General features: G+C 48.9%; 10 protein-coding genes across 10 annotated transcripts; 6 read left to right on the forward strand and 4 right to left on the reverse strand.

The window, feature by feature from the left end:
* Nucleotides 1–391: 391 nt before the first annotated feature.
* Nucleotides 392–2,562, forward strand: N7487_008453 (uncharacterized protein; the record flags this gene model as incomplete). The annotated part of the gene is made up of 7 exons (XM_056876183.1): nt 392–492; nt 542–1,591; nt 1,645–1,801; nt 1,859–1,919; nt 1,983–2,075; nt 2,217–2,471; nt 2,528–2,562. The coding sequence occupies 7 exons, from the start codon at nt 392–394 to the stop codon at nt 2,560–2,562; spliced, it is 1,752 nt and encodes a 583-aa protein (XP_056728371.1).
* Nucleotides 2,563–4,009: 1,447 nt separating this feature from the next.
* Nucleotides 4,010–5,800, forward strand: N7487_008454 (S-adenosyl-L-methionine-dependent methyltransferase MidA; the record flags this gene model as incomplete). Its single annotated transcript, XM_056876184.1, has 4 exons — nt 4,010–4,210; nt 4,275–4,541; nt 4,629–4,833; nt 4,899–5,800. Exons 1-4 carry the CDS (start codon nt 4,061–4,063, stop codon nt 5,798–5,800), a joined length of 1,524 nt encoding a protein of 507 aa, XP_056728372.1. The 5' UTR covers nt 4,010–4,060.
* Nucleotides 5,801–6,059: 259 nt separating this feature from the next.
* N7487_008455 (phosphatase YCH1) lies at nt 6,060–6,539 on the reverse strand (the record flags this gene model as incomplete). The annotated part of the gene is made up of 2 exons (XM_056876185.1): nt 6,060–6,370; nt 6,428–6,539. 2 exons carry the CDS (start codon nt 6,537–6,539, stop codon nt 6,060–6,062), a joined length of 423 nt encoding a protein of 140 aa, XP_056728373.1.
* Nucleotides 6,540–6,574: 35 nt separating this feature from the next.
* N7487_008456 (mitochondrial 37S ribosomal protein bS21m) lies at nt 6,575–7,554 on the forward strand (the record flags this gene model as incomplete). Its single annotated transcript, XM_056876186.1, has 2 exons — nt 6,575–6,636; nt 6,822–7,554. The coding sequence occupies 2 exons, from the start codon at nt 6,575–6,577 to the stop codon at nt 7,552–7,554; spliced, it is 795 nt and encodes a 264-aa protein (XP_056728374.1).
* Nucleotides 7,555–7,932: 378 nt separating this feature from the next.
* On the reverse strand, nt 7,933–9,280 carry N7487_008457 (uncharacterized protein; the record flags this gene model as incomplete). The annotated part of the gene is made up of 3 exons (XM_056876187.1): nt 7,933–8,943; nt 9,041–9,053; nt 9,117–9,280. 3 exons carry the CDS (start codon nt 9,278–9,280, stop codon nt 7,933–7,935), a joined length of 1,188 nt encoding a protein of 395 aa, XP_056728375.1.
* Nucleotides 9,281–9,627: 347 nt separating this feature from the next.
* N7487_008458 (glucose-6-phosphate isomerase) lies at nt 9,628–11,343 on the reverse strand (the record flags this gene model as incomplete). Its single annotated transcript, XM_056876188.1, has 2 exons — nt 9,628–10,789; nt 10,844–11,343. The coding sequence occupies 2 exons, from the start codon at nt 11,341–11,343 to the stop codon at nt 9,628–9,630; spliced, it is 1,662 nt and encodes a 553-aa protein (XP_056728376.1).
* A 957-nt stretch (nt 11,344–12,300) lies between these two features.
* On the forward strand, nt 12,301–14,820 carry N7487_008459 (uncharacterized protein; the record flags this gene model as incomplete). Its single annotated transcript, XM_056876189.1, has 6 exons — nt 12,301–12,319; nt 12,393–12,452; nt 12,511–13,103; nt 13,156–13,386; nt 13,440–14,663; nt 14,728–14,820. 6 exons carry the CDS (start codon nt 12,301–12,303, stop codon nt 14,818–14,820), a joined length of 2,220 nt encoding a protein of 739 aa, XP_056728377.1.
* A 3,820-nt stretch (nt 14,821–18,640) lies between these two features.
* On the forward strand, nt 18,641–19,351 carry N7487_008460 (uncharacterized protein; the record flags this gene model as incomplete). The annotated part of the gene is made up of 2 exons (XM_056876190.1): nt 18,641–18,965; nt 19,026–19,351. The coding sequence occupies exons 1-2, from the start codon at nt 18,680–18,682 to the stop codon at nt 19,349–19,351; spliced, it is 612 nt and encodes a 203-aa protein (XP_056728378.1). The 5' UTR covers nt 18,641–18,679.
* A 1,960-nt stretch (nt 19,352–21,311) lies between these two features.
* Nucleotides 21,312–22,863, forward strand: N7487_008461 (uncharacterized protein; the record flags this gene model as incomplete). The annotated part of the gene is given in 5 exon segments (XM_056876191.1): nt 21,312–21,356; nt 21,425–21,529; nt 21,586–22,191; nt 22,262–22,438; nt 22,456–22,863. 5 exon segments carry the CDS (start codon nt 21,312–21,314, stop codon nt 22,861–22,863), a joined length of 1,341 nt encoding a protein of 446 aa, XP_056728379.1.
* A 1,676-nt stretch (nt 22,864–24,539) lies between these two features.
* tim21 lies at nt 24,540–25,417 on the reverse strand (the record flags this gene model as incomplete). The annotated part of the gene is made up of 4 exons (XM_056876192.1): nt 24,540–24,725; nt 24,781–24,835; nt 24,892–25,076; nt 25,139–25,417. The coding sequence occupies 4 exons, from the start codon at nt 25,415–25,417 to the stop codon at nt 24,540–24,542; spliced, it is 705 nt and encodes a 234-aa protein (XP_056728380.1).
* Nucleotides 25,418–25,504: the final 87 nt, after the last annotated feature.

The following is a 25,504-nucleotide window of genomic DNA, read 5'->3' on the forward strand; positions in this document are numbered from 1 at the left end:
ATTGTTCGAACTATCTCTAGACCATAGTAAACGCAGAGGTATCTTTATGGCTTAGAGAGGCTATATTCTGGCCTGATAATTGATATTCATAATATAACGCACCTTCAAAGCCCACTTACTCTATGAAGGTATTCCTCAATCGGAATGAGGTCGCGTGCAATTAAACACCTCAAAAGTCCACTAGATCAAAGTAATTTGGGTTTCAAAATAGAATCGTGCACAGAGTCAAAACCTATATGTACCTAGTAGATATTGGAGATGTATTTATTCTTTCAATCTCATCCTCCTTTCTTGTTCAAAAATAGAAATAAATAAAAAAGATGCAAGTCTCTGCGTGGTTGTTTATTTGTGGTCTCCTCCTACAGGGTGTCTGTGGGTATAGCCATAGGAGATGGAAGGCTCCGCCTGGATCGCTTTCGTCGTCTCACCATCTAAGCAGTTTTTCAACCAGTTCATTGAGAAAAACCCACCCCGAGCACACTTTTTCAACTAGTTTGTCGAGCAGCGCGAATCAGGGACACACTTTGTCTGAAATTGCAAGTGTTTCTCGTCATGGCAATACAGTGGTGCCTCTTCACTATACCTCGTCAACATCAGCCACACGGAATGCTAGCAGCTCTGCCTCTATTGCATCTCCATCGTCAACCACACGGGATGCTAGTAGCTCATCAGCAGCTACACAATATGCTAGCACCTCTAGCTCCATTGCACTCGCATCATCAACCACAACCAGCAGCTCCAGCTCCAGCTCCATCGCTGTGCCGTTCCTCCCCACTACTACTTCAGCGACTTCTCAATATTATTTGAGTTCTTCTACGCAGACCACTAGTTCATCTGCAGCTGCTGCAATCATCACGGCAACCTCTATCGCAGTGGCTGCCATTCCCATTCCCACCTCGGACTCCGCCAAAGCCACCGTCACCAATCCATCAAATCCTGCAGAGAGTGTGACTTTCGTTAAGGAGCAAGTTTCCAATGATATCCTTGCTGGATTGCCAATTATTCCTGCTACAGGTCTGGCTGCTATCGTAATGGTTGGCAGTGTTGCCACACCCATCATGATTGATGCTGCTGGCATGATGGTTATACCTCTTGGCTCCGTGCCTTCGTGGTTGACTCCCGGAATGTACCCGGCATCTGATAATATCCAGGATTTAGTGGATGCTACCACATTCTCCTCCTCTTCCTCTTCCTCCTCAAGTACGACGAGGTCCACGGTGGTAGAGACCATTTCCCTTTCCACTCTTTCCATTACGGCTACATCAGATGTCGCTGAATTTACAGCTATCCAAAACTTCCCGCTAACTACCGGCTCCGGTCCAGCATGGAGTAGCACTCCGTCAGCGCATGCCTCCAGTTATATTACTTCAAGCCAGCCAGTGAGGTCTTCTAGCTCTGTTGCTTCAGGCCAGACTGATTCTTTGAGTCAACCCGTTGCTTCAAGCCAGCCAGTACAACCTTCTAGCTCTGTTACTCCAAGTCAAACCGCCACTTCGAGTCAAACAGTGCGGCCTTCTAGCTCTGTTGCTTCAAGTCAAACCATCGCTTCAGGCCAGCCAGCGCGATCTTCCAGCTCTCTCTTTTCAAGCAGGTCAGTTTATTATTCGTTATCATCAATCAGTCAAATCCTTACTAGTTCATTAGCACCCAGTCATCGTCTGTGCAGCTGCCGTCATCAACTTCTGAAATACAGTCCACTACTCTCCTCACCACAAGCTCAGCAACCACCACAAGCTCAGCAGCTCCTACGCCTGAGATATCCATTAACACGGTGGCCCCTAGAGGGAATGGAACTACTATTGTGGGTTTCCCTCCAACTTTTGGCCTATGCAAACAAGAAAACTGACTCAGATCACAGAACAATGATGTCGGCTGTATCTCTGTGAATGGACAGGTCCTATGCCACGGCTGGACTCAGAGTGAGTTTCCACTGGCGTTTCAATCTTAATAACCAATAAAGCACCAGCTAACCTATAAAAAAGCCGCCATACGCTCCGATTCAGATACCACTACAGTGAAGATATATGCCCAAATTGATGGCAGCAGTTCCACCCACGAGAATATCCAACCTGGTTGTGAGCTCACTGCCAGTTGGCCGTCCTATTATGGCGATGTTTATTTCAAGGGGGATAACTGCCTCTATGATAGTCAAAGTACAAGCCCCTCATTTATATGTTCTATCTCAAACAACCGGACTGTGTACTGACATTGTCTAGACAATATCATCGACAATCAATGTTGCAGTCAGTCAACAACCGAGACTGTCCCGAACCCATACGCGCCCATCTGCAAGAGACAGTACAAAGGTGTAGCGGATTGGTTTGATATCTGGAGCGATGGCTGGATCACTGACGATGGATCCACCCTTCACGAGGCCCTCAAGAGTTGTGGTATCGTCACTATGTGGAATCCCACCCCGATTCGTGATACGGACAACTACATGATACAGTTTGCTCTACCATTACAGGCGGGTAATTGTGTTGGGAAAGCTATTTATGAATCAGGAGGACCCTATGTTAGTTGTTAGTGATCTATGCCATGTCAGGCTTTCTTATTCTCTAGAAATGGACATACTGCTCGCCCGCAATTATAGAGTATATAAATAGACATTTCTCCCGTAACTATACACCTCGGAAGTCATAAAATTTCATTTGATGAGATAAAGCATCAACCTGATCAACCGAGAAGTCCTTACACAATGTGAAACAAAAGAGAAATGTTTGAAGTTCTTTAAATAGAAAGCAAAGGCCGGGCTATATATAATAGCCAATGTGAAGCGGTATAGGTGCCATGCAATATGCCCCCCTTTTCGGGTATCACTGATACCTGCATACTTGATTATCCCTAGGGCTTAGACCGCCATACATAAAACTATAACTACATACATACATGCGTGCAGAAAGATCGTCTATAGAAAGTACTGATTTTTATCGCCTTCACATGCTCTAAAAAAGACATTTAAAAGAACATCTGAAATGAGCATCACGAAGTCTCATAAGCTATCAACTATTATAATATCCATATGTCACCACTTTTAGAGAGTTTTGGTAGCTCTATACTTTTAAGTATAAAGATAAAGTTATTTCACACTTATGAGCTGTAAATCACCCCAAAAGAGTGGTGATATATCAATTTATATAGTGTAAATAGCATTCTTTAGATTTTCCTTTTACATGTCTTTTTTAGGCGTCCTTTTAGACGTTCTTTTCGATGTCTTTCCTATATCTATTTCACGTTCTATTTAGAGTTCTTTTACATGTTCTGAAAGAGGAGGATAATGAGGAAGAAATTCGATTGTTCTTGCAGTTTTTGTTTTCCTTCGTTTTATTCTTATTTGCTGCTTTCACTACGAAGTATGTCTCGAGAAAGTCGATGTATGCAGCAGTATAGGTGCTGTGTGACAAAATCTCCTTTTAAAGTATTATTGATGTCTGAAATAAGACTGGTAGAAAAATGAAGATACTTGAATTACTATTATAAGGTGTTCCATCAATAGATCGATCCGGGAAGGACAATTTCCTACAAGGGCTTTGCACAATGTATGCTTTCTTTTAACATCTTCGCATACGCCTAAAATAACATCAAAAAAGAACATCTAAATAGATATCTAAAAGGCATCTAAAAGACGTCTAGAAGAATATTGGAAAGACATCGAAAAAGAACGTCTAAAAGGACATTAAAAGACATCTGAAAAGAAAATCTAAAGATCACCAAAAGACTATGTGAAAAACCACCAAAAATCCATGACAAGGCCGCATAAGCGGCCGACTATTAATGTTGTTCCTATACGGAGTAATAATAATGGCATGAAGTCTTCTAAGATTTTAGGGCTTTGGATTGCCGACTAAACTATCCTAGGACTAGCGGCTGATAACAATCCGATAAGCTGTGATCACGTGTAGCAGAGCTTCCGCGGAGAGATTGAGAGAAACATCTCGACTAGGCGCGACGCAATAGAATGTGTTTGGGGCCCGGACGTTTTGTTTCCCCACTGTGAAAAGTTACAGTATTGCATATCCGACGATACAAACAATTACTGTCGCTCAGCTCCGAGGCAAGAATGAACCAAACCACGAGGCGCGTGGCGTCGCATATCCTCCGCAGACCTCGCAACACAGTACTTCCAAGATGTCCAGGAAGATGGAACTCCACGTTTGAACAGAGAGAATGGTCCACGCCGCTGGCGAAAACATTGGCCAATGTTATGAAGGTAGCTATGCACTTCGATTTGCCTCTCAATGCACTTTTGCTGATCATGCGCTTCTGGAAATTAGGTCACTGGCCCCGTACCAATCGCAGCGTTCATGCGCCAGGTTTTGACTTCTCCTGATGGTGGATATTATACGACTCGAGGGGAGGGTGGAGGTGTCTTCGGCAAAAATGGTGACTTCGTCACCTCACCCGAAATCTCGCAGGTCTTTGGAGAGTTGATCGGTATCTGGACTATCGCGGAGTGGATGGCCCAGGGACGGACGAGAAGTGGTGTCCAGCTGATGGAGGTTGGCCCAGGGAAAGGAACTTTGATGGATGATATGCTGCGGGTGAGTAGTTGCATTTATGCCTATCTTTCTTTTATGAAAAAGAGACAAGAAGGTCATTGGACTGACCACCATTTCTATAACCAACAGACTTTCCGAAATTTCAAGAGCTTTTCTTCAAGTGTTGAAGCCATTTACCTTGTGGAAGCTAGTGGAACCCTTAGAGAAGTTCAAAAGAAGCTGCTGTGCGGCGAGGAGGCTGTGCTGGAGGAGACGGATATCGGACATCGGAGTGTGTGCAAGTACTTTGATGTCCCTATCGTCTGGGTAGAGGATATTCGCCTTCTGCCACATGGTGAGTGATGATTTTAAGTCAGCTGCCCGTTTGTCTGATGCTGACCAATTACATTGGTGATACAGAGGAAGGGAAGACACCCTTCATCTTCGCACATGAATTCTTCGACGCGCTTCCAATCCATGCATTCGAATCTGTTCCGCCATCCCCAGAGAACCAGCAGGCCAACGAGCCACGAAAGATCATGACTCCCACCGGCCCAGCAGAACTACACAATCCGCCCAAACACGTGAACACCCCGCAATGGCGTGAGTTAATGGTGACATTGAATCCAAAAGCCGTCGAAGAGAACATAAAAGGAGAGCCCGAGTTCCAATTGACCAAAGCCAAAGCTTCCACGCCGTCGTCGCTAGTGATCCCGGAGATCTCTCAGCGTTACCGAGCACTTAAGTCGCGGCCAGGCTCGACCATCGAAATCAGCCCTGAGAGCCGAATCTATGCTGCGGACTTTGCACGCCGTATCGGTGGTGACTCTGGTTCTGCGCTTGCTGCTAAAAAGACCTCTGCTTCTAGCCCAGCCCCGTCATCACAGAAGAAGACTCCATCTGGCGCAGCCCTGATCATGGACTATGGGACATTGTCAACCATCCCTATCAATTCGCTGCGCGGAATTAAAAACCACGAGAAAGTAGCACCACTCTCGGAACCGGGCCGAGTGGATGTCAGTGCGGATGTGGATTTCACCTCGCTGGCTGAAGCGGCCCTCGAGGGCAGTGAGGGCGTCGAGGTCCACGGTCCTGTTGAGCAGGGTGACTTCCTCGGGGCCATGGGTATCGAGGAGCGCATGCGACAGCTGCTCCGTAAGGTGCAGGATGAAGAGCACAAAAAGACACTAGAGACCGCCTGGAAGCGATTGGTCGAGAAGAGCGGCGGATCAATGGGACAGATCTACAAGGTCATGGCCATTGTACCTGAAAATGGAGGTCAGAGGCGGCCTGTTGGTTTTGGAGGTGGCATTCAAATGTAGAGCTACAAGTAAGTATATTCGTCTTATGTTTCATTAGACTCGGGAGCGTGGACTGCTCATTTCATGTACAATAATTTCATCTTCCATCAAATGACATGGACTCGCCCAATACACAGAAATCAACCAGAATAATAGAAAAATGAAAATGAAACCCATAAATGCATCTAAGTGGTATATCTCCCATCAAGTTCGTTAAATCTCATGAAAACAAAAAGCAGATGCAAGAAAGTGACCGGAACCCCCATAATCAAGGCCCAACTCAATATTCCTCCCAGATATCCGCAGCATAAGCCTCGGTCAGCTTAGTATCATTGCCATACTTCTGCTGCCATTCCACAAACCCACCCTCGAGTACAAATACTTGCTGCTTCTGGTTCTCTTCCGCACCGAGGGTGCTCTCACGCTCGCGCGCATAGCGAAGAGCAGCAGAGGGCCCACGTTGCTGACTGAGTGCACAGTGGAATACAACCATCTTCTTGTCTTTGAGAGTGCGAATAAGCTCAGGCATGCGCACGTCCAACGTTGAGCTGGGGACCCAAGTTGATGAGTGTATATGGCCACCAACGTGGTCTGATTCAAATGTCAGTTGATAGTCTACGGTTATATAGTAAAAGAGTGGTTGTTTACCTGAGTCCCGAACGTCGATGATAGCTAGATTGCTTGGCTCGCCGGTTGAAAGCAGGGCTGCTAGAACATCACGGCCCATGCGGGGGAGAGTTGCGATTGAGATAGACGACATTCTTTTTTTTTTTGGCGGAAATCTGTGAGCGTCCTATGTCAAGAGAACTATTTATAGTGAAACGACAGAGATATTTGAAAGATCAAAAGATTTGCAGGTGTGATATTCACAACCTCTAGAAAATGACCCCAATGCCACATGGCACGTGACCTACAATTTCCTTTCCAATCGGGAGACGATGATTTTCCGTCACGGCAACTTCGAGCACCTCCGACCCTACGTGCCCACCTCGACCAATCTTTCCTTTCCAAGCGCAGGAGACAGTTCAATTCATCCCCATAGACCTGCTGCTCTGACACGAGCGAGTCCAATCAAAATGGACTTCCGCCTCCTAGCCCGCAGCCTCCGCGCCAGGCCAACACCATGGCTCCAACAGCAGACCCAGCTCCACCGCGTCGCCTCCCTCGCAAACGGAGTGCGCTACAATTCCTCCACCTCATCACCAAAGACACCCTTCAAACCTACATTACCCACCGACCAGCCAAGCACAGTCCCCGAGGCCGCTCAACAAACCCAGAAGCCGGCCTCCGACGCCAACAAACCAAGCACAGCCGCCCCCGGAGCCGAAAAGCCAGCCCGCAAGCAAGTCTCCGACTTCGACGATATCCTCAGCAGACTCGACCTCAGCAAGCCCCGGGAAGCAACCAGCGCCCAGCGCCGGATCTTCTCAGACTCACTTTCCCGGGCTGTCGGCGAAGGTGCACAGAGCAGCTACCGGGCACGCTCGAGGGCACCTCTGCCTACACGTAAGGTCGAGCTGAAGCTCGGACCGACGCTTGGCCGTCAGGCTCATGTTGAGCCTGAGCGTGGTACTGATCTCGGTGGTGCGCTGCGCAAGCTTCAGGCTACTCTTTCGCAGAATCGCGTCAGGGCTGATGCTCATGAGCAGAGGTTCCATGTGAGAAAGGGTATGGTGCGCAAACAGAAGAAGATGCAGCGATGGAAGAAGCTGTTCAAGTTCTCCTTCCAAGGGACTGTGAAGAAGATTCAGCGTATGCAGGCGCAGGGTTGGTAGATTTATGCTGATCTTTTTCTTTGGGCTTTTGTGCTGCGGCTTGTCTACTCGGCTTGTATGTATATACCGAAGAGGCTGGTGCGGGTGATGGACTGAGTGGACAAGGTGGCATTGGCCTGAAAATTGGTGTTTTCTTTTGTTACTTGTACAACTATTATCTAGGTACTTGATTTTTCTGTTGAATTTGGCTCTTGCATTAGATATGGAATGCATCGGATTTGTTTGACTCGATCACTTGGGATATAGCATCATAATACGTAGAGCACTAGCTTTTTGCTAATGGTCAATTCTGCCTCTCAAGTTAGGTACACTGTACACGTCGTAAGCGCCACTCTATATGTACCTGGGCTATACACCCATTCCTCTCGGTTCTCCATATCAATCCCTCTTCCCAGTTGGGAATCCATATCCACTTCCAACCCCGTGTCCATTGCCATTGCCATTAGCAGGGCCAGAGTAACCACCGTACCCATTATTCTTTCCCCCATTGCCAAAGGTAACACCAGGACCCTTCACTCCACGCGCGGGACTCCCACCCAAAAGCCCATCTCCATGCCAAGGGGTTCGTCCACGGCCACGGCCACCATTGCGCTCCCAAAACAACGCAACCAAGGCGCCAACAGAAGCCGCCATAACAAAGAACACCAGCTTAGAAAAGAAAGACCCGGACTTCTTCCCGGACCCAGTCGCCAAAGCCAGCCACGAGTCCAAAGCAGGCCGCACCGGCCACCCAATACTGGCGCCGCCCTCCAGCCACGCAACGTGGAAAGAGAATGTGAGCGGCTCTCCGCGTACAACCTTAGTGCCGTGTCCGGCAGTCCAAGGCTCACGCGCCGCCTGAGCAAGAGCAACAGGCTCCTCGTCTTCGTCGAGCTTGGGATTCTTGCCGGTATTGTCGAACTCGGGGGTCGAGTATGCAATACCGCCAACCGTGAATCCGGGCTGTCCAGACTGACCGCCGCGGGTCTTGGAGCTTTGTTCTGCGGCCGCGTCCGAGGCCATGTTGTGCATGACCACGTTCATATCCGTCCAGATATGCAAATGGCTCCGCTGAAGTGTGCCCTGCAGCGCGATTGTGAGCGGCGTGAAGGGTGGCCCGTTGTCAGCTAGTGCGGAGAGGGTGTCTGCTTCTCCTGACTTCTGGTCTGAGTCTTTGTCCGCATGCTCTGCTGCGCCGGCGGATTGTGTTAGTGGAGCCGTTGGCACACGGCAGGTCATTGGGACATCGGAGTGGACGTAGAACTCGAGGAGATGGTACATCTCATCGGAGAGGGAGTCGATGGTGCATGTTATTGTTTCGGAGATGCCGTAGTGGAGGGAGAGAGGGCGGGCGGTTTCGTTGCAGGTCACGAAGGGGACGTATTGGAGTTGGCCGAGATTATCAGTGACCTGGATATTTTCGTAGTTGTTATTAGCTTTGTGGTCTTTCGCAGTCTGCGCTACTATCTTCGTGTCAGGAGAAGGTAGGCAGGCTGGTGGCGCTTACATGTTCTCCTTCCCTGTAAGTGTCGAACAAGCAACGGTTAGCCATGCTCCAGAGGTTGATTGAAGAGTGATCTCACATAGTCCGGTTCAGACATGATACAGGTATGTCCTCTCTCAGTTTGTATCCCTCGTTGTTGTCATTCGTGTTCCCCGCAAGTGCGCTGGTTGGCCACAATGCGCCTGTCAAGGACAACAGTGCCACTGCTGCAGAAGACGGACTCAATTGGCGCATAGAAGACATTCTTATTTTTTTTATTGTAGGAGGGTAGCCGCCCCGCGTCGGCAAGTTTCCAGAGTTCGAGGATTGCACAGGAGTCTAGGACGGAGGTTTACCGCGTTGCGGAGTTGCGGACAACAAAGCGGGTTTCCCCTTGCTACTTCCAACCACCCCCGTACTTCAGATTGCATCATGTCTAACCACAAAGGTCCCTGTTCTATAAAGTGATTCGCAGCCTCTACAAAACATTACTTGGCAACGAAAAAAGGTTGAGAATCATTCATTTCTTTTCAAACCAAGACAAATATGTGGAAAATCGTTGCTCGTCAAAACTACACATCCCACAGTGCTTCATATAAGACTATAACACTCTAAGACAGATTGGCCTTTGCCTTGAAAGCAAGCAAAAGGCCGCTGGTCGAGCTGTCGTGGTTGGCACCCTCACCTGCGGTCTCCAGCTCGCTCTGGATGTTCTTAGCAAGGGCCTTGCCCAACTCGACACCCCACTGGTCGAACGAGTTGATGTTCCAGATAGCACCCTCGGTGAAGGTGACGTGCTCGTAGTAGGTGATCAGAGCACCCAGGGTGGAAGGGGTGAACTTCTGAGCCAAAATAGAGGTGGTGGGACGGTTGCCCAAGAAAGTCTTGTGAGCAACAAGCTCCTCGGCAGCGCCCTCGGCCTTGACCTGGGCAGGGGTCTTTCCAACCATCAGAGCCTCAGACTGAGCGAGGAAGTTAGCAGCCAGCATACGCTGGTGCTTGCCACCCTCGACGGGGTTGTGCGACTCTGCCGCCATCAAGAAATCGGCAGGGATGAGCTTGGTACCCTGGTGCAGAAGCTGGAAGAAACTGTGCTGCGCGTTGGTGGCAGGCTCACCGAACAGGATGGGTCCAGTGGTGTACTTGACGTATTCACCAGTGCGGGTGATGGCCTTTCCGTTGCTCTCCATGGACAGCTGCTGCAGGTAGGCGGGGAAGCGGTGCAGGTACTGATCGAAGGGAGCAACCAGGTGGGTTTGAGCACCGAAGAAGTCGCTGTACCAGACGCTCAGCAAACCACCCAGAGCGGGGATGTTCTTCTCGAGGGGTGTTTCCCGGAAGTGCTTGTCCATGGCTTGGGCACCAGCCAGGAACTGGTGGAAGTTGTCGTAACCAATGTACAAAGCGACAGACAGGCCAATGGCACTCCACACGGAGTAACGTCCACCCACCCATGACTCGAATCCGAACATGTTCTTGGCATCAATGCCGAACTTGGTGACCTCAGCCTCGTTGGTCGACAGCGCCACGAAGTGCTTAGCAATGTGTGAATCTTCCTTAGCAGACTTGAGGAACCAAGACTTTGCGGTGTTGGCGTTGGTGGTGGTCTCTGCGGTAGTGAAGGTCTTGGAGGCAATTAGGAAAAGGGTGGTCTCCGGGTCGGAGTCCTTGAGCGCTTCGGCAATGTGGGTTCCGTCGATGTTGGAGACGAAGTGAAGCTTAATGTCAGGGTGGCCGTAAGGCTTGAGAGCCTCGGTGACCATTACGGGGCCGCTAGGTGCAGATGTCAGCTACAATTCCCGATTAACCAAGGACAGGAGAGCTTACAGATCGGAACCACCGATACCAATGTTGATGATGGTGTTGATCTTCTTGCCGGTGTAACCCTTCCACTCGCCGCTGCGGACCTGCTCGGAGAACTCCTTCATGTGCTCCAGGACGGAGTTAACATCCTCAACCACGCTCTTGCCATCGACCTCCATGGGCTCGTTGGCAACATTGCGCAGAGCAGCGTGGTAGACAGCACGATCCTCGGTGAAGTTGATGTGCTCACCACGGAACATAGCATCACGGAGCTCCTCAACGTTAGCCTCCTTGGCGAGCTTGACCAGAAGAGAGACAGTCTCCTGGGTCAGGAAGTTCTTGGAGAAATCGAAGAGAACCTCCGTGTTGTCTACAGTGTTGACGAACTTGTGGCTGAAGTTCTCGAAGCGCTTGGGGTCCTTCTGGAACTGATCCTTAAGGACTAGGTTACGTCCCAAGGTGGTGTGGTGCTCCTGGAGCTCCTTCCAGGCAGGAAGGTCGCTGGTTTGCGAAAAGCCGGGCATGATGACGATGAGGGGTTCTATGGGCAGAGGGTCAGCGCGGGGCAAGCGGAATAGAAAGGCAATGTTGAAGAGAGTCAAGTTCAGGATATAGAAGAAACTTGTCAACGTACATTAGAAGGTAAATGGGGTGATAGAAAAAGAGTGAAGAAACAAAAAAGCAAGAAAACTAATGGCGTCAGTTGCACCCGGCGCATTGGGGTCCGAGGGGGACGTGGGGCAACATCATCATTGCCGCATTCGGTTGTTATTTCTGTTATTTTACCTATTTTATTTGTTTGGGGGGCACTTGTTTTACTGCTATCATTGTTTTGATTGGAGCTTTTATATTATTATTTCTCCTTTGGTTCTCCGAAAGTCCTAAAATACTAAAATATATATACCCGGTATACCAATTCGGCCATTTATAATCTCCTACTCCGTAGGCTATTGCTTTTACTCTTCTAGGCCCGGACCCAATTCAATCCCGAAATGCTCTCTTGTATAGCAAGACATTGGAAATCAGACGGCTATAGCTCTTATTTTCTCGGCTGAAATAGTTTCTATTCTTAAGAAAACCAAGGCATTGAACCTGGTACGCCACTACTGCAAGTCTACATGCATTGCAATGTACCCTCCAATCCTCCCAAGGGCCTACATACCTAGGGATTCATACTTTGTAATCCATGGATGCTCTTTTTGATTATGTACTCTGTAGACAGTTCCAAGGTTGCGACATCGGCCTCAATGGCAATCCCGAGCCCCCCGAGGAGATGTGGGATGCACGGAGTACGGAGTAAATAGAGAAGCATTTGCAGGTCCCCGTGACAGCTAACCGGGCACGTGCCACATTTGGTGTTCTGGACAATTCACCGCATATCTCACCGCCCGTGCTTTTTTGTTGGCAACTGATATCGGTGCCAAAGGTTTGAATTGAGCCTTGATCAACCTCACTTTCTAACGAGTGGTACGACTTCCACCATGTACAATCCTTACCAAGGTGAGCACTTCCTTCTCCTTGACCTTTGAGAAAGCCTTGATTCTTCGAAGAAACTAACTTCACTATTACATAGCTCCGGGTCTCTATGGACAGGCTCCTGACTATGGTGCATATGGTGCGCCTCCAGGCATGGGTGAGTTCGCTCCTTTCCCACGATGATTTCATTTTCAATTTAGGCTGACTAGCTCTAGCACCTCCTCCGGGGATGGCTGCTCCAGGCACCGCTGCTCCTCCCGGCATGCAGCAAGCAAATACCCAGCCTGGTCGTCCAGGAAGCTTCCCGCCCAACTTCCAGCCGCCTGCGAATATGCCAAACATCAATTTTTCTGCGCCAGTGATTCGATTGGGTACCGCGGGTCCGACAAAGCCTGCAGCTCAAGAGAGCGGCCGGGAACGAGTATCCGATGCTCCTGGGCGCCGCGGTGGTCTGGGGTCAATGGGAATGGATACCCAGCGCCACCATGGTCGTGATCCCATGATGCAACTCCAGCCACCTACACGCGATGAAATTGTGCGCACGCTTTTTATCGGTGGAATTACAGAGGGCGCTGGTGGCGATGATGGCATTGAGCGTATTCTACGATCTACTGGTATCTTGCGTCGCTGGATTCGCGCGACAGATGCTGATGAGAAACCTTGCCGATTTGGCTTCGCCGAGTATGATGACCCGGAGAGTCTTGAGGTTGCGGTTGAAACCTTGAAGAACGTGGAAGTCCCAGTCAAGAGACAGACACCCCGCGCCGAAGGTGATGAGGAAAAAGAGGTTGAAAAGAGCAAGCTTCTGGTGCGTATAAATTGTCTACCATTTCCTCAAATCATTCTAACTTGTCTGATAGGTCGTCGTCGATGAAGGCACCCTCACCTACCTCGAGCAATTCGAGTCTAGCCGAGCCGAACAAGACCCCGAGGAACGCCAGGCTCGTTTCACCGCTGCCCGCAAGAATCTGGATAATGTCTTGTCAAGCCTCTTCCATCCCGCAGCGCCCCTTCCAAAGGAGGAGGCATCTGCCCTTGATCGGGAAGGCGACAGTGAAATGAAGGATGCCGAGGTTGCCAAGGACGGTGAAGTAGTCACCATTCCCATCACAATTGAAGATGAGCTAGCCGATATTCCCCCGAGATGCGCGCCAATGTGGCCAAGGAGATCTCGGCTTTCCGTGAACGAAGCACTCGTCGCGATATCGAGCGTATGAAACGTGAGGAAGAGATTGAGTCGATGGAACGTGCGCGCAGTTCTGGCTCTCGGATTAATCGACTTGCTTCGCCTCCCTTATCCGCTCCCAGTGGCCCTGCTGCCGGTATCAACGGTATTCCGTTAGGCCCACGGGATCGTAATGTGTTGAATGCACCTTCTGGCCCAAAGGCGTTCGGTGTGCAGATTCCCAAGGATTATCAGAAGGGAGTTGCTTTTGTCAATGGTGGATCCCTCAACGGAGTCTCTATTGATCGCGAAGGCGAGGATTCCGATGCCAGCGACGAGGAAATCGAACGCCGTCGACAGGATCGGGTTAAGGCTGAGCAAGAGAAGCAATTCTCAGACCAAGAGCGCCGCTGGCTTAGCCGTGAGCGCAGCCGAACTGCTGCCCTGGAGAGAGAGAAGAAGCGCGAGGATGAGGAAGATGGAAAGTTGCAAGCTGCGCACGATGAGATGGAAGCACGGCTTGGCGCTTGGAACGATGATGTCGAGGACAGCCGCAAGGCGGTCGATTACTACGCAGACCGCGGTGTCTGGCTCCGCAACCGTGCAAGCTTCCGTTCTCGTGAAACCAACATCGACGATGCCGATCGCGCCGCTGAGGATCGCGAACTTGTGCAATCCGCCAAGCAGCAAGAGCAGGCTCGCGGCATGGCCGACGACTTCCTGGCTCGCCAGGCAAAGGAGCTTGAAACCCGTCCCCAGGAGGCACCACGCGAACCCCAACGCTTCAAGCTCTCTCTCGGAGCCGCCGCGCAGAAGGCGCAAGCCGCGACCAGCCGTCGCGCCATGGCCGATGTGGAAGGTCTGCTGGAGGACGAGGAAGAGCCCGTTACTACAACCCGCCGGCAACTTATTCCGATCAAATTCGATTCCGCGGCCGAAGCTGCAGGTCTCACCGACGAGGAACGTGCTCAGGCGGCCCGTCAACTCGCTGCGGAAATTCCGGCCGAGAAGGAAGGGTTGTGGAACTGGGAGGTCAAGTGGGAATTTGTGGATGACGCCGTCATCAGCGACCAACTCAAACCTTTCGTCGAGAAGAAGATCGTCGAATATCTTGGTGTACAGGAACAAATGCTGGTGGATGTGGTGGAGGAACATGTGCGCAAGCATGGATCGCCTCAAGAGTTGGTGGAGCAGCTGGCCGAAGTGAGTATTCATTTAATTCTCTCATTTATAAAACAAGTTACTAACCACACTCACCTATCTATAGGCATTGGATGAAGAGGCCGAAGTTCTTGTTCGCAAGCTTTGGCGGATGATCATTTTCTGCTCCGAGAGCGAGAAACGAGGCCTGTCCTCATAATAGGGCTGCATATCAAAAGACAGGTCCCTGTACCTGATGTCTCTAAGCTTCACTGAAATACAGCAACGTGTACACAAAAGAATAGTTGCATGTATGGTATGATTTCAATCTTTCTAAAATCACATACCCTCGGGGACTTTTCCAACAGGACCCGGTCTAGTATTCCCTGATGGGTAGGGCTTCCTATTTGAGCTGCCGCCGCTTTTATGAGGGTCCTTAGGCGCAGGCTCACTGAGTAGATGTCAGCACGGGCTCAGATTAGTGATCATGCTCATATCAGTCACGTGCAGGATGACTGATACTCAGTGAGTGCACCCCGCCTCAGTGTAGTAATTTCATTGATATAGTAAGGTGAACGTATGTGCGATGTTCATGCTTTTTGATGTTCGACATATGTATATTGCACCATTTTTCCATCACATTCGAATCTGCTTCGCCTATAAGACACTCTCCATGGATATCTCAGCACAATACAACCAGCGTTCACCAGAAACACCGAGGCCTGGATCCTTGGAAGTGGAACCATATCTCTAGCATCAGCAGTTTACCTGATAAAGAAGACTCATTTACGTCCTTCTGCTGTGCATATTCTCGATGAACACTTATCTTTGAAGCAAACGTTGCATGATCAAGGTAGTATGCATGTAGGATACGATCAGTTCGTAGGGTGTCTCCCTGCTCCTGTTGGAACGGCCTTGACAGAGCTTCTCTATATGATTCCATCTACAGTGACAGAAGGCCGCTCTTATCTCTATGACCTCTGGGTAGAGGAGGGATAAAATGCTATGAACAGAAAAGGGGCCACCTATTTTATCGCTTAAAATAAAGGAGCTTTTAAATACCTGCCGACGAAACCGCTGAATATCAAGTGGAATTACAGAATACATCTAATGTGTATCCTGATGAAAAGGGAGAAAAGCCTGTAAAAAAGGAGATACGTATTTTCTTCCAAGAAAGCTTTTTTCGGACCATATTGGGTCGATATAGTGAGTAATTGCACGACCTAACGTATTGACTCCCCTATTCAACTTCTGGTGTGCGAATCCTACAAATTCGGCTTTCAGCCCTGACATGGCGCCGTAGCTTTCAGGCGTACTGTTGGGTAATATTTATCCGGCTTCCATGGCTTAGATATTTTGAGCTGCTTAGATCGCACGGGCTATTATCAATACGAGTCGATAAATCGTCCTATATATTTCTTTCCCCGGAGTCGAGGCGTGGATTTTCAGTTCGATACCAAAACACGGAATATCGAATCCACGGTCAACCAAAATTGTCGTACAATCAGTCCGCTCGACGTTTCTCGGAATGGACTTGATTTCAAAAAGGCTATAGGGCCTAGCGATATCGTCACTTGTACACCAGGCTCGACTGTGTCGGGATCTAAAATTGGAACAAATGACCTCCTGCCAGCTTGCCATTCAATTTGCGCGCGCAAATCTGAATCTATGTTAGAATCTTTCACCATCACAACCGAGCACATTAGACTTATTAAATATATTCAGTCTCTATCGTGATGTACATCTCAGGCTGGTGCAATCATTCTTATAATGAATAGTAACTGGGGCTTGAGGCTTTGTCTCCCTGTCCAACCTGTATTTGCTCACCTCGCATGACATCTATGTCCTCTCGCGCTTTGCGTTCTTTCCCGAAAACGAAGATGAGCATGTCAAAAGAACATGCTTGTTTGTTCCGGTGCCGAAATCTTGTCCAAGATCCTGTATTATCTCCGCCTGGCGAGATGGCCACGGCAGCCCTTCAGAGTTGTATTACCATTCCACTCGTGATGCCTAGGATGAGCTCGGCATTATTGGCTAGATCCCTCAAAGATCGCCTCGTATTATACCAGAATCACTCGTCAATCTCGGCCTAGTTGGGCGTTTTGTCGAGACTCCATGGCGGACTTACGTGGACCAAAGATACGGTGTGCACGTGGCAGGTGCGGCTGTATCGCGTCTTATGGGCCTTGAAGATTGGCCCGAGGAATCTTCGGCCCCGCCAATCTTGAGGGGTTTGGTTACTCTGCTGTGGAAGTGATACTATACTGTACTGACACCATGATCGAGGTGTCATCCGACTTTACCCTTCCTTTACCGGGAGTCTTTCGTTCTATCAACTTCTCCAATTTACCCTTTAGGGTCGTCGGGCAGTAAGCACTAGGAGTCAGTGCTACGTCATCTTCTGTGCCGCGTGAAAGGACTTTCTTATTGACCTTGTCTTTTTATTCTATCGTATACTGGATGCAGCTTTCTGGAAGCTCGGTACTTGAAATTCTGCCATGCCATTTGGATAAATGCAACAGTATTGGAGTTTGCGGTTACTATTGTGACAGGACTTCTAGATCGTCCTCGGAGTGATAGTTGGGGGAAGGGCTAAGCCCACAGCTTGACGCGGGCGTGAGACTATAGTCTCCTAGAGTGGGGGCGTATTGCGAACCTTTATTTCCAGAGTCAAGGTCATACTGCTTAAATCACGATCATTGGGATACGAATTTGCAATCATCGTGCTTGTTTCAAGTCTCTGGCAGATCTAATGTCAGCGAGCCCGAGGTTCACCCGCGGGTGAGGGCTAGGAAGCTGTTCAATAAGTTTGTAAATCAGTATGCCAAGCTTGATTTGGAAGATTCATGATAAAAAAAGAGTGCATATGCTCTTCCATTTTTCGGTTTCATAATATAGCTCTAAAGCCACAGATATCACGGCGAATCCGACGAAATAGATGCAATTAGTTACTATAATTACGCCGACTCATTTACGATGTATGGACAAATGCAAGGCCGCGGAATGACATCCCAATGCAGGCTAGTGCTCTAGCTAGGAAGGCGGTGCCAAGTGTAATGGCGTTCCGTTCCATGGTATCGAAGAGCCGCTAATGCGGAATGATTCGGCGCTGTGACAAAGACAATTAACTACCCTGGGCCGAGCCTGAGTACCATGACCTACTCTTAGTCAAGCATGAGTAGCCTGAGGAATTTAAATGTGTAGTCTTGGGAATAATTAATGGAAGGTTAATTCTTAACTATGGGAACACGCCGGGAAGTTAATATACTATCCGGGGTCTGCCGGGACCAGCCGCCGGAGGCGGATAATCCACAGTTCCGAGATTCCGCTTACGACTAGCGCGTAGGCGTGTCCACGGGGTAATGCGCACAGACCGTGCACAGACCGTTCAATGTGCAGTGGCATGCTCTGGCTATCACCTATTCTCTAGGGCTCCCAAGCGCGCCTCATTTTTTGATTGGTTGCTAGGAGAGTGTCTCATATAGTATTCGTTAGGAAGAAGGATGCGATCGACAGCGGAATCTCGAGACATATCTGTACCTGTAATCTTCCCCTTGTCTGCTTTATTAGGCAAATCCTTTCCCTTTCGTCTTCTCATATGTTATTATTTCGGTAATATTTATATTTCCTATCTTCTGTTTCTTTGGAGCCGTAACCGCTACGCCCTATGAAGTACCAGGTCAGCCTCTAAGCCCTACATTATTGCCTGTTCGCATCGTTCAATATGTCTTGTATCGCAAGTCAGTCCCAAGCCTACCTTAATCGCCCGCCCCACAGTGGTACTAATGTCAAGCCCCTCCGTATCGATCGCCTCTCGGATTGAGTTCACCGCCCCACCGTTCTAACATCTATGGATGCTTGATTCACCCAATCGCACCGGGCGATCAGACCCTCATCACATCCGCTACTGCCGCCGCTTGTGATCTGATCACCCTGTGTTCGACTGTATCATTATCACCATATCTGCGCGCTGCATTGCTAGCCCCTGTTATGGATGGTCTTTAAGAGCCGTCTGTCCCGGCACTCGTCGCGCCCACTGCAGTTTTTCCACGATTTCTCTCTGCAACTGTGAGTCGCTCATGTTACTATCAGCTATGCCGATCCGCTCTCAAGAATACCCAACTCAAGAGTCCCGTCCCTCAAGTCGGGAAATGGAAACACGCCTGTCAGCCCCTCGCCCTTCGGCGAATACCCATGGACCCGCTCAATCTGCACTGGAGCCTCCGCCAGGCCACAGTGAGTGGGGCCTCGCCACCTATGCTCATGATCGTGACCGTGACCTTGAGATGCGCTCCTTCTCCTTCACGGATGATCAAGTGCGCTCCATAGGGTTTAACGGAAGTTATCCACCAGATCATGATCAAGGTGCCTCTGTCCGCTCACTTAACCACGTGATCCCCTGCTAATATATTTCGTTATTCCTAGATCGCCAAAGTAATTGCACCTCTTTCGAAGGTCGCGACAATGTCCAATCTCCCGGCCATATCAGGCATTGTTATACAAATACAACCTTGGATCACTCTGCTCAGGTCTTTAATGGCGATGTCGCCCGCGCTTACGATTCCTCTTCTACCAGAGAGCATCATTTACACGGTGGGTCGGTCAAAAACAAAAGCAGGCTTGTCAATGGAGATCTTGATAGAGATACCTTCCTGGCCATTTTCTGCAATTCTAATGACGAAGCCCGCCCGGAGCCAGGGCAGCGGGAGGAATCTCACACTCGACAGCGTGAGCCCCGCTCGGAATGTTAGGCCTTCCCACAAGAGCGGTTTGACCGACCTCACTGCTAGAGTTCACCTTGATACACTCTCGCCGCGAGTTGGTATACTCACGGGCTGTCCTAGACAATCTTTCCTTCACAGGGCTAGTTGATTACTTGGTAATTACCCGGCTCGCTGTCTAGACCCGGTGCGTTCAAGTGGCCTCGACATGTGTACTATTCTATCCTCTTGTTCAGCAGAACACCTGTATCGAATAGACGGCTCCAGCCTGCCCCAGATTTATATATTTGTTGAGATCTCCTATAGTCATCCGACCGTCCCCATATTAGAAGACTCATATTGTGCCTTTATATGCTTTCGTCTCCACTAACACCATTAATATCATATTCCCATGCCAAGGTATAGACGAGAGCGGGCATATGGAGAAGCTAATGTAGATTTGTATTCGGGTCTTGAGTCGGACATGATGAGATTCAACCTTCGCTCACAGGGAGACTTAATGGTTTGACGAAGCGCAAGCGAAACTCGTATCAGTGGTACTCGGTCAGATTCGAACAGTCAAGATTCACTCAGGGTGCCGGAAGCCCTGTTCAACAACTCCCCATGAAAGAGCGAGACCACTGGGGTAATGATGGCGTGGGGAACCAGAAATGAGTAAATGCCCAGGTGGTAAGCAATCTACATGTATGTACCAATTTTGAAGTACCCATGTAGCTCCCAAATCAGGTGCCTTATCTTGTTGTCAAAATCGTCACCAACTCTCCTACCTCCCTCGCCTTCAGCCACTGGAAAGGTGTAAATACCCCCTTTCACCACCCAACTTTCTCTCTTTTCTTCATTCTTCTTTCCTCAACCCTCTGGGCACACATTACACTCCCTGGTTAACTGGACGCACACACTTTTTTTTTTTTTTTTTTAAACCTCCTCAGCTTCAGTTTCATATTCAATATACGTCTATTGTAGTCTAGTGCTCGGGGCAATCCTGAAGACTCTGGCAGTTCTTTGTGGCCGGTCCAGGCTAGGCCGCGAATAGCACGAAGCATATACTGGGAGGGAACAGTTCTCAGGCATTCTTACCAGCCTCTGCGGAGACAGACTGTACGTTTCGGGGTGCTCCCGTCATCCGCCAGGAGCTGAACCAAAGGGGCTCTGTCCTCATCTCGTTCTACGTGCTCTTTGAGCCAATTTTTGGAACCTTTGACAAAGAAAGCTCTTTGTTTGGTTTCTTCAAGGTTCCTTCCTTGTTCCTTGTTATCTCCATTGCTTCTTGTTTCTCTGTCCACTGTGTTTTTGCCTCCAGGAGAAACTCCAGAATCAGAGTGCTCAGATGATGATCAGTGAGTGGATTAGGGTACTCAAGGGAAGGTCAGATGATGCTCAGTGAGCAAATCAGTTGATTACGTAATGGTCAGTGATCAAGTCAGAACACTCAGGGACGTGCTCGGTTTTACCCAATGATCAAAAAGCGGCAAGAGGTGAGCACTAAAATGGAAAGGGAAAGGTCTCGAGTGCCAGGCATTATCCGGTATATATGTAGATGCAACCTCCCCACTACCTTGGGGTAAATCACGGAGTAGCTCCGAGTATAGTACCAGTTCTGTGATTGGTGGAATGGCATATTTTCCCGGCATTTTCAATTCTCCACCAATGAGAACGCGTCTACGGCAAATGACAGAGGAAGAAGGAGGGGCGCGGGATAAACTGGAGATGGCGCGGGGGGACATATTTGCTGTATATACAGAGTAAAATCTCTTTCGGTTTTTGAAATCTTTTCTCACTTGATATCCCTCATCTCCTAATCTTCCTTGCATCTTTGATCTGCCAAAAAAAAGGGTGAAATCACCTTTCAACTCTATACCCCGGATAGATATACACCCCGCATTTCTAGATAACAACTTCGTTTCTCTAGAACGGACTTGCGCCAGCAATATTGCTAGCCATTGACAGAAGCAAAACCTATCTCTACCATCACAAGTGACAACTATTCACAATGGTCAAAATCACTGGCTTCACCACGCGGGACGTGAGGTTCCCGGTACGTCAATCTTGCCCCGGAACATTTCCGCACATCCAATGCACTCAATACTGACAGGCCATCCATAGACGTCGCTTGACAAGACCGGTTCAGATGCTATGAACGCAGCAGGTGACTACTCCTCCGCCTACTGCATCATCACTACCGACTCAGAACACTCCGGACATGGCATGGTACGTCACACCACATCACCCACCCACAACACTCCAATTAACCCAAGCACCTACAGACCTTCACAATCGGCCGCGGCAACGAAATTGTTTGCGCAGCAATCTCCCTGCTCGCCCCAATGGTCGTTGGCAAGGATCTGGACGAGATGACCGCAGACTGGGGCAAGACCTGGCGGTACCTCGTCTCTGACAGCCAGCTTCGCTGGATCGGCCCCGAGAAGGGTGTGATTCACCTCGCCCTCGGTGCTGTCGTCAATGCCCTCTGGGATCTGTGGGCTAAGACCCTTGGCAAGCCCGTCTGGCGCATTGTTGCGGACATGACCCCCGAGGAATTCGTGCGTTGCATTGACTTCCGTTACATCACTGATGCCATCACGCCCGAGGAGGCTATTAGTCTTCTGAAGGAGGTTGAGTCTGGCAAGCAGGAGCGTATTAAGGAGGCCGAGGCTAGCCAGGCTGTCCCTGCTTATACCACCAGTGCCGGATGGTTGGGATACAGCAAGGATAAGCTCAAGTCGTTGTTGGAGCAGAGTGTCCAGCAGGGATATAGGCATTTCAAGCTTAAGGTTGGAGGAGATTTGGAAGATGACAAGACTCGCTTGCGTATTGCACGTGAGGCTATCGGGTATGACAAGGGTAATATTCTGATGGTTGATGCCAACCAGGTACGTTATCTCTCCCTGGAATTGGTTTTGCCGCAGTTTGGACTTGGACTGACACTGGGGAAATAAATAGGTCTGGTCTGTCCCCGAGGCTATTACCTGGATGCAAGAACTCGCAGAGTTCAAGCCCTGGTTCATCGAAGAGCCCACCTCCCCCGATGACATCCTTGGCCACGCCGCCATCCGCAAGGCCTTGGCCAACACCCCCACGGCCCTGTGGGCGTCGCCACTGGCGAGATGTGCCAGAACCGTGTTATCTTCAAGCAGCTTCTGCAGGCCGGTGCCTTGACTGTACTGCAGCCTGACGCCTGCCGTGTCGGCGGTGTGAACGAGGTTTTGGCTATTCTTTTGCTGGCACGCAAGTTTGGCGTGCCTATCGTGCCGCACTCAGGCGGTGTTGGTCTACCAGAGTACACCCAGCACTTGAGCACGATCGACTATGTTGTTGTTACCGGCAAGAAGAGTGTCCTCGAGTATGTGGATCACCTCCACGAGCACTTCGTTCACCCATCCAGCGTCAAGGATGGTTACTATTCTACTCCCTTGGAGCCTGGGTACAGTGTTGAGATGAAGGCTGAGAGTATGGATGCTTTCGAGTACCCCGGTCAGGAGGGAAAGAGTTGGTGGAGATCCGAGGAAGCTAAGAGCATTATTGATGGACCCAGAGTTGTATAGTCTTGACGATAGACTTGAGTGTGGGATTTGTTCTTGACGATCGTGTGTTTATGTATAGATGTTTATGTGTAGAGAATGACTACGACCGGGTACACGGTTTTACTTGCGGCACAATAACTTCAGTCTCAGGCGGAACCAAATCAAAGCATACTTGCTCCCATTCCTAGTAGAAAGATAAAACATGTAAGGACAAATCTAAATCAGGTAGTTACGCGCGCTAGTCACTAAGTACATAGTATATATAGTATATATAGTAGGAAACGTATTCGAGTGGGTGAATTACTCCCTTAGCAGTAAATAGTATGACAGAAAATTGACGTGTAGAACAATGTATGTATGGCATAACTCAATGACAGGTAACTATTGAAGAGGGGAATGCTCAAGGCAGTATGCTCTCTGGCATATGGGTTGATTCAGCAGTCGTAATCTAGCTTCCTACCTTCCATGGCCTTACAAAGGCAACCGGGACAGCAAACCAAAGAGTCAAACGAGAGAGGTGTAGGAGTATGTATTGTCAATCTGTAAACTACTAACTACTTGTAGCCTCTGAACCACTAATTTCACTAACCTGCTTACATATTATCCACCGGCATAAAGGAGAGGATGGACGCAGGCGCATCGTAGTGGGAGACCATCCACTACACTAGTGATGTATGTAATTCTCGAACTAAAAGTGACATGGTATTCGACATGGTATGCTACCTAAGCTGTTAGCCGAAAAAAATGGAAAGAAATCAACCTCTGGCGGGGCTCGACCGCAACCTTTCGGTAGATCATGAAATAGCTACATTTGTAGTAGTCCAATAGATCGAGCACGCGACCAATTGCGGCACAGAGACTTCGATTGGTGCTCAGCTATTAATACAAATATCAACCAAAAGACTATGATTTACTACATATTGAGATTTCAAGGCTGGTCAGTTTCGTGTCAGTTTAGTTAATCATACATATATCATGCCAGATCTCTGTCAGTATATATATACACGGCGACTCCCTTTAGAGTATGAGGCTAATCCAAAGATGATATAACATAGGGTATTTCACTTCTCCAGAACATATAATAAATGTGATATATTACAACTCGATATCCCAATAACGTTTGTCTTTGATGTCTTTCCCTTGTAGCCCGATGTTATTTATGTATAATATCTCTAGGGAGTTTATGAAAATTACATTTCTCATGAGATATATATTTCTAGCTTATAGCAACGTACTTTTTAATAATTTATGAAATGACGACAATATAGCCTAGTTGAAAGTGATATACAGTGATAATAACCCCCACCAATAGCCATCGACAAGTAATCAGATGTATGGTAGGGTTGCTCCTTGAATATAAAGATTGAGTAAATTCGTCAATAGATATGGATCCCCAGGACCAATCTGATCTGTTGAGTAAATATGGGACGACTAGCGCATTGAAGATAGGATCGCATGAAACTATGATATATTTTACAGGTTATCATCACAGCCTGAGTAGACAGCCAGTGGCCCAGTTCTAAAGAATACAAGGCGCCTTGCAAAAAGGGCGTAGACCAGCCCGGAGCAGGCGCTAGGAGCAAAAGTTCAGCGGTTGTGAGTATTCAAATGCTCATCGCAGATGAAGGCGCAGAACCTATGTAGTGTGGTTGGAGCTGGAGGGGTATATATAACGAGAACATGGCATCATTGCCAGATCAGCGCCACTGAATACCAAAAAGCTTTAAGGCGCTGGTCACATTAGGCTTCTCTGAGGCTTTCTCGAGGATGATGCGAGGGTGCCCTTTCACATCCAACGCGAGGAGCTGGTATTCGAAATTGCTCTTATCCAAAGGCTTCATCATATGCACAACGACCACGCCGGAGTTGAGAGGACCCTCGACCTAAAATGCACAATTAGTACACGTATCCAATATTGACCGGGAAAGGGTATCATACATGGAAATGCATGCGAAGGTGCTCACGGCCCAATCGATCCTTTTCGGTTGATGATCTAGTCACTGTCAGTATTACGGCTCCGTAGCGTTATGCAGAAACCATAGAACCTACGCGATAGGCTTGTTCCGTGCCCACCGGCTCGAGGTCTGCTCGCCATATGCCTTGATCTCTCTTCGATCACCGAGCAATTTTACACACTCGGGGTCATCTTTAATGCGCCCTACTGCTGTTTCAAATTGCCATGTCTTGCTGTTTGGCGACAAAACCTCGAGATAGAAAAGTGTGAAGACTCCGCCCTAATCAGACCATATAGTCAGCGATGGTTCGCTATATCCCCGCGAACGAATGAACTTCATACCGTCAGTACTGCTCCAGCCAACACGATAACGAAGTTGAAGGATTGTTGTGTTGCCCGCGCAACCTTTTCCCCTCGACTCAAATCGCCCCACTGAACTCTCCCATCGTCGGACAAGACTGTAATGCTTTTCTTCCTTGACGGAATAGATTGAGGCCCGCTACCTATGTTGCTTTGCGTGGCGTAGAGCCGAGTGATCTGTGTCTGTATGCGGGGAGAGGGGCGGAGGACAAGAGATGCCGACGATAATCGGGGAAGCGCGCGTGGTTGTATATAACTCATTGTGAGTGATCAAAACCGAGAGCCTTGAATGGAGTTGGAGTATATGAGCCGAATACCGAACCCGATCATCTACGACTTGGGCAAGGT

The sequence above is a fragment of the Penicillium crustosum genome (assembly GCF_028827405.1).
Source record: "Penicillium crustosum strain IBT 35664 chromosome Unknown utg000003l_segment0_segment0, whole genome shotgun sequence".
In the NCBI taxonomy this organism is placed as follows: Eukaryota; Fungi; Ascomycota; class Eurotiomycetes; order Eurotiales; family Aspergillaceae; genus Penicillium; species Penicillium crustosum.